The sequence below is a fragment of the Meleagris gallopavo genome, chromosome 22 (genome assembly GCF_000146605.3).
Source record: "Meleagris gallopavo isolate NT-WF06-2002-E0010 breed Aviagen turkey brand Nicholas breeding stock chromosome 22, Turkey_5.1, whole genome shotgun sequence".
In the NCBI taxonomy this organism is placed as follows: Eukaryota; Metazoa; Chordata; class Aves; order Galliformes; family Phasianidae; genus Meleagris; species Meleagris gallopavo.
The window spans coordinates 12,815,840-12,823,443 of NC_015032.2; the positions used below are offsets into that span (position 1 = coordinate 12,815,840).

General features: G+C 41.4%; 1 protein-coding gene across 1 annotated transcript; it reads left to right on the forward strand.

Moving 5' to 3' along the window:
- Positions 1-425: 425 nt before the first annotated feature.
- On the forward strand, positions 426-5,458 carry PRELID3B (PRELI domain containing 3B). Its single transcript, XM_010722559.3, has 5 exons — positions 426-617; positions 960-1,049; positions 1,726-1,796; positions 2,520-2,622; positions 3,145-5,458. The coding sequence occupies exons 1-5, from the start codon at positions 480-482 to the stop codon at positions 3,262-3,264; spliced, it is 522 nt and encodes a 173-aa protein (XP_010720861.1). The 5' UTR covers positions 426-479; the 3' UTR covers positions 3,265-5,458.
- Positions 5,459-7,604: the final 2,146 nt, after the last annotated feature.

The following is a 7,604-nucleotide window of genomic DNA, read 5'->3' on the forward strand; positions in this document are numbered from 1 at the left end:
GGGGCGGCCGCGGCTTCGCCTCTCCTCCCGTAGCCTTTGGGGCCGTTCCGCTCCGTGCCGCCCCTCGCGGGCTGGGGAGATCCGGGGGCTTAAAAACCGCTCCGGTTGGCGGCAGCTGAGCCCGCGTTTCTTGGGGAAAGTTCCGGCCCGAGAATTTTTCAGTCTTTCGGCGTTATGTCACGGCGAACGCGTTCTTATCGCGTTAAACCGGGAGGTAACGGGTCTCGGGATCCTTGTGAGCCAGGCGCTCTGTGCTCAATTCGCACCACCTGCCGCTGCCCCGCCGCGGTGCGGCTGACTTCTGCTAGGGAAGGACGTTTGCGGTTAAGAAACGTAAACTGAACTGCTTTACAAGCACAGCCCGACCGCTGCGTTGGGTTCAGCTTGAATAGAACTCCGGTTACAAAGCTGCGGTGCTCAGCCTTGTGCTTCGGTTGTGTTTTGGCAGTCATCCCTGGGAAACAGTAACAACAGCTGCCATGCAGAAATACCCAAACCCGATGAACCCCAGCGTGGTCGGAGTGGACGTCCTGGACAGACACATTGACAGCAGTGGGAAGCTGCACAGCCACAGACTGCTGAGCACGGAGTGGGGAATCCCAGCCATCGTGAAATCGGTGCGTGTGCTGCGGCACAGCTGGGAAGGGACCGCAGGGAGGGGAAGTTTGTGAGGATGTTGTAATAGAGATGTGTGAGCTCGTAACGAGTCCAGGCAGTTGTGCACGAGGAAGTTTTTAACAGTCCTATGTATCCTGAATTCCAGACAGACAAAAATTGGCAAGCTCTTACGTTGCTTCCAATTGTAAAAATGAGATCTACCTCCCTGAGTAGTTTTATTTTTAACTAAACCTCAGTTGTCAGTGTCTGTTCAATACAGTAACCACTACAGGTGCATTTAAAAGCACTAAAAATAATGGCAGTTGTTTAGCATAATTAATTGTGTGTATCCCATCTCCCAGCTCATTGGCACGTGCAGAACGAAGACGTACGTTCAGGAGCACTCTGTCGTTGACCCACTGAAAAAAACAATGGAGCTTAAATCCAGTAACGTGAGTACTCTGGTTCTGGTTATGCAGTTCAAGTAGATTGCAGCTGATAGTTGTGCCTTAGAGATTTGAAGACAAAAGGCACCTTACAAATGATTTGCAGGTTGCATTAGAACACTGTTACGTGTTTAAGTGATGTGCTTATAGCTGACCAGTTCTTTTTCTCAGAAAGGAGCTGCTGTGGTTTTGGTACTGCTCAGCTGTGAAGCATCTGAATCGTAGAATTATAGAATCACTCAGGTTGGGAAAGACCTTCAAGGTCATCAAGTCCAACCATAAGGCATACAGAACACACTGATGAGCAGATTTCCTCTTCTTGGTTTTGTTTGCTCTTCTGGAATGTTTTTTCCAAGCCCTTTGGTGCACAGCATCCCCATTTCCTGATGGTTTAACATCTGCTTTACGTAATGCCGCACCTTTCTGATTCCGTGACATGAACGTGGTATTTGTGTATGCTAAATGTTGGTAGCTGATAAATGATCCAAGCAATCCAGGAAAAGACCTGGATTGATGAGATCAGCAAGTGCTGAACAGAGGTTTATTTATCGAGTTCTACAACCTTAATACTTGCAAGAAAAACCTTGTTTAAATCGGATCTGTGTGAGTTTTCTATCTGCAGCTTTATATAATATTTCTGTAATACTTTTACTGAGGGGTAATCTTGTTTTATGTTCTGCAGATTTCATTTACAAACCTCGTGTCAGTAGATGAGAGGCTTGTCTATAAACCACACCCTCACGAACCAGACAAGTGAGTACTTCTTCCTTCTGAGACTGCCCGAGGGAGAGCAGACTTTGGCTCTGTAAATTGCCTCGGTCTTCCTTACAGAGGATGATGCAGTGGGGTTTGTGTGACTTCTGTTGTGCTGCCTTGGCTGAAAAGAGATGATATACTGTCACTTCAGCTACATTGCTTCTGCAGAGCACTACTGGGAATGTGAACGTTTGGCACAGTGGAGCCCAGTTCAGACCAGTTGTTCAGGGAGTTCTGCTGTGTCCTGCATGTAGCTGAGCATATCTGTATGTCTTCAGTTACCAGCTCTGAGTTTTGATCCCTTCATCAGCCCAAGCACAAAACTGCACACTGCACATTTATCTGCCTCTATTTTATCATTTTGGAGAACATTAATTTATCTATTTAAGGCAACTTCAAAGAGTGCTGAATCTGTACTCCTAGAATTAGTGAAGATTTTTTGCCTATGGCCATGGGAAAGGCTAAAACCCACTGTTGCTCTAACTGCAGGCTGCTGACGTTGGAAATAGCTGAGTGCCACAAAGAGTCACTTGGACTTAGTGGGGACTCTTGGCATTTGTTTCATGGGTAGAAGTGTGTGCAGTTAAGCAACTGAGACAGTGGGTTGTTGTGCTACCAGCAAAGGCAATGACAGTGTCCTTGTTGGGGCAGAGCACAAAGCCTTTAGGCAATGCACTGTTTTAAACTACTCTGCACAGTTCACTTTCTGTTCTGTTTCAGAACCGTTTTGACACAAGAAGCAATAATATCTGTAAAAGGCGTCAGTCTCAGTAGTTACCTAGAGGGATTAATGGCAAACACAATTTCCTCCAATGCTAATAAAGTAAGTATGACCTCTGTGTAATGTGTGACCACTGGCTACGTGGCAATACAAATCTCTGTATTACTTTTTGGCTTTGTCAGCAGTCTTAGGATACAAGTAGTTCTACTGTCTGTACTGTAGATTCCTGAATGCTTAGCTTTTTGAACTCGCTCTTTTTTTTTCCTTGCAAACGTGGACAATAAATCCTATTGGCAAGTGCTCTGAATCTTCATTGGAAAAGCATTTCCATTCACTTAAGTCTGTCACTCCTTGGCTGCCCTCTTGATGCCATCTGTTAGGTTTGCTATTGAAAAGGTACTCATCAAAACTCACCTGAAGCAGTGATGTGGAGTAACTTTGTTACTTTGTGCTTTGTAACACAGCACTGCTGACATAAGGAATCTTCTTGGTGTGAGCCAGCACATCTTTCTGTGTTAATCAGGTTTCTGAAGTAAAGAATGTCACAAAGCTGTGTATTTCTGTACCTTTGCTTGGATCACTGCTAGGATTCATACACTAAAACTTATTTTTTCTAACCTGTAGGGCCGTGAAGCATTGGAATGGGTAATAAATAGACTCAATGCTGAAATTGAGGAGTTCACAGCTTCAGCAAGAGGAACAATGAGGAATTCAATGGCAGCAGCAGCATTTGTAGAGAAATGATAGTAAATATATTTGTGGTATTAACAAGGTTTAGCAATCTAAAGCTTCTCTCCAAATGTAAATATATATATTCTTTATTATTTAAGGGCATACCTATGTATTAGGTATGTTTCAAGTTTAATTTGGAGAAAAGCTAAGCTCTTACTAATGAGGCTGATTGGCAAAGCTTAATTAATATATTGGTTCAGCTGGACCGAACTTGAGTTGCAGATGAAGAAATAATTTTCAAGTGTAGTTCCTGTATTTACATGAACACTAACTTATAATACTTCAGACATGAAATGGCCTCGTTTAGAGGTGAGGCTGTATATGTTGGAGGAGACTGGCATGTTTGGTTGACTTCTGTGGAACTTTTGCTTTTGTGTGACTTATGGACTACCTCTGGGGACCAAGCCCAAAATTAAGCAGGTTTGTTCCAGCATTGTCCTATTTGTTTGTTAAGCATTGACAGTTGTCTGACACAACTCGGTTTAACAAAGTTTATTACTTGAAGCTTGAAAAACAAAAGAATGTAGAAAATATTTTTTTATATGCTTTTTAACTAGTTTGACTAGTTGAGCTAACCTGGTACTCTATTTTTCAGTCAGTATAGGTAAAACATTCAGAAGTGTCTCTTATCTGCTAACACCTAACTTCTGTTCCTAAGTGTGACACTGCTGGGCTGGACAGGCAGAAATATGAGATAAAGTTTTATCTTAAACTTATGGAATAACTCCATTTCTAAGAGCCCATTAAATAAAGAGGTACAGTATGCACAGAGCCTTAAAAATATCATAAGCTGATGGCACTTCTGAGAACAGTAGCTGTTCACTCCAGAATTTCAAAGTATCATGTGAAGGACTAAAAAATGTTGCTGAAGCTGGGTAGAGATACCTGAGCATAAAAGGAAGTAATATTAAGAACACTAGCAATATACTCATTAACTTGATCATGCTCTGGAAGTAACTTGTTACACAACAAAAGACGACGATTTGTTCTCCTTTAAATTAAACACTGTTCTGAGTTCAGAAGGTCCTTTACATTTTAGGCTTATTTGCTCACAAAATAAGGCTCTTTAAATGAAAACCTCGAGTTTTCTACACTTTTCTTTCCTGGTACTTAATACAGATTCTCGGTACTGACCTCAGTGATCAGCTGTGGGAATTTCAAGCTCAGTCCCTGACATTTGTACTTAAATAATACACTTTGCTGGTAGTCCTCTGACTTCAGTAGAGGCTGCCTGTCCCATCTGACTCCTTCAGTGTGAAGAAATAATGGGGAAAATGCAGCCCCAAATCAGCTGGGTCCTTCATTCTGGTGCCAGAGACATTTCCTGCAATTTTGATTCTAAGCTTACAAGTAATCTCAATAGTCTCTTAGCCTTTAAGAACTGTAATGTCACCTGTTCCAGCGTATTTTATGTTGCATGCCATTTCTGTTATATGGAACTGCCCATTGAATAGTATATCTGCTATGTGAACAGCTTATTTTAAGTGGGAAACTTAAAGGGGGAAACCAATGAGTTTGGGGGGGAAAAAAGAGGTATGTATGTATGTATGTATACACCTTTTAAAAGTTTAACTATTCTAAATATTTTTCTAAAACAAATGATTTGAAAATACCTTTATAAACTGAAATAATTGTGGTTTGTTGTGCTTTTACAGAAGATTATTGCAGCTGAAATAGCATTTCAACTTAAGTGTATTTGAAACTTCTGCAAAACTGTACTGTAACTTCTGATTAAAAAATGCAGTGCTTAAGAGTGACTTCAAATATTTGTTCAGCCTTCAGCATCACTTGCCATTTTAAAGTCAGTTTTATCTTTTCCTAGTTCTTGTGCACTGAGGGCCTACACAGTACGAATTCAGTTTGTCCTTGCACTGAAAAAACCTTCAGACTACTTAATTTTTGCAAGCATTCAACAACTTCTCGAAGATCATGATTTATTTTGTTCTATTTTATTTGTATGCCTGCACTCATTATTCCAAGGAATATTGTTTTCTGTATGTGCTTGGTTTTTTATTTTAAATAAAACATTACCTGCGTTCTGCCTAGTTCCTCAAACTGTTCTATTCATTTCTTTTAATTGCTAGAGTATTAATCTGGGTGGGACATGGAGCTGAAGGAATAGTCCAGACTTAATAGCTTATTTTATTCAGATGTGTATCTTATAGTGTACATTTGTAAGTGGCAATAAATCAAACCTGTTTGCAGCTACTGTGGTCTTTCTTGCTCTTTTATAAGTAACTACTTTTTTTCCACAAGCCTGACACTAACTAGCAACCAGATTTCAGTTTCCTAGATCACATGGGAAGGTTTCTGCTCTGTTTAGACTGAGATCCGTGTACTACACTTTATCAAAGAGTATGTCTCCCTACATGGAACCTAATACTGTTGTTAAGAGCAGAAGGGTTGCTTGAGTCTGTACAGTCATGGGAACAGTTTGGTTGTTTACCCACAATGGTCATAAGAGGAGACTTCACCTAAAGAAGCTTTGATTTGGTGTGATGGGCTGTGCAGCAACTACACACTGTGTTCCATCAGAGAAGGAAGTTTGTGCACTGCTGTCAGTATGCATGCGTGCTCAGATGGTTTCTTTGCTAGCTGCCTGCACAGCTGTGTCATGGCTGGCAATGCTCAGGTGAATGCAGGGTGCTGTGGCTGAATGCTCTGATGCTGCAGTGAATGTGATGCATGCTTGTGCAGAGCAGCTGTGCATTCTGCTGGTCAGAACCAAAGAGGCAGTGGGAAAGAAAATGGAATTACAACTGGAGGGACAAAATTTAAGGACTAGAAAGAAAGAAAGGGGTGGAGGGAGGGATAGTGGAATATGATGAGAACAAATCAATGGGGGGGTCTGGTGGATCCTTACTTCTTTCAGCTTACCCAGGTGGATTCATTCTTCACCTCACCTGCAGATGCTGTTAAATTGGACAAACTTCAAACTCACTCAACTGAATAACTTTCCTAAGAAACAGAAGTGAGTAAGCTTTAGATCCAAAGCTCATGGCCTGGAGATGATGATAAGATCACTTACTACACTGTTCACTTGAATTTTTAACTAAGTTAGAACTCATTAGCTATTGTTGCTATTCATTGTTTTAAATGTTTTGAAAAAACAATGCATAAAAGATGTTTTTTGCTCGCATATGATATGAGAATTGGTGATGCTAGTAGTGGAATTTTGCTGTTAACTTAGTACTGGAAATTACACTTTTCTGGTCCTAAGGATTTTTACTGTAAATTACACCTAACTTGTTCTTCACTTCTTGATTCACACACATGCTGGGGGTGGCTAAAGTAGCAACTTGTTTCATATTACTTGCAAGGTGTTTTAAGAAGATCTGTCGGGTTTGTAACTTCTCAGTGCTGTGTAGTTGTCCAGCTTCCATGCACCCATCTGCACTGTAAGTTTTTGTTGAAGACCTGTGTTTGTGCTCTGTCAGTCTTGCTGATAGCCTAACATTTCAGTGTTCTGAAAGGTGCCACTATTCGCTATCTGGAACAACAAACTGATGCCATGGAAGAGGGAAAAAATCCTATATTTACTGTAATGCTGCAATGACTTGTGTTTGTGTGTACACTAGATGTAAGAGACTTTTCTGTTAATGACTGAAGTCTAAGAAAACAAAAGGCTTTATTTATCATCAATATTTCCTCTTGCTAACAATGGGTGACAGCACCTGTTTGTTCACAACGCAGTTAGCAACTGATTTACAGCTTACTGGGGGAGGAGGTGTGGAATTAACCACAACTGCCTACAACATTGCTGTTTTGTCTGTTGTGGTCTGTATTTGCAGTCAGAGCACACAGCTGAGTTTCTTTCCAGTAAGGTACAGCTAACTCCCCACTGTCTGCACACCCTTTACAGTGACAGGCACTGGGATCAAAGGAAAAAATTAGCATCCTGTTGAGGTTCAAAAGTGAACAGATGAACCAAAGAATGCTGATAACACAAGTTTGTCTGAAAGCTCTGAGTCATTTTAGAATGCCCATGTTCTTCAGGGTGCAAAGTTCGTTCTTGCACGTGTGCAGGACTTGCAGCAAAATCTAGTAGATATGTTGCAAAACTAAGAGTAAGGAAACTGTAGTGCTATAATATGATGGAAAATATAGCAATAATAGCAGGGCAGCAAAGTCTGTAGCTGCAGCAAATGAGAAGAAGCCCAAATGCAGAAGTTACGGATGCATAAACAAAGGAAGAAATTTTGCTTACTTTCAGAAGGGCTTGGATATACAAAGATCTCCAGCAAGATGCCCTCACCTCCCCTGCCAGCCCTTAAATGAGGGCTGGAAGGGGTGGATCCTGGCTCTTCCATCACTCAGATGCATTGCTTACACCTGAGCTCCCCTGGGTTGGC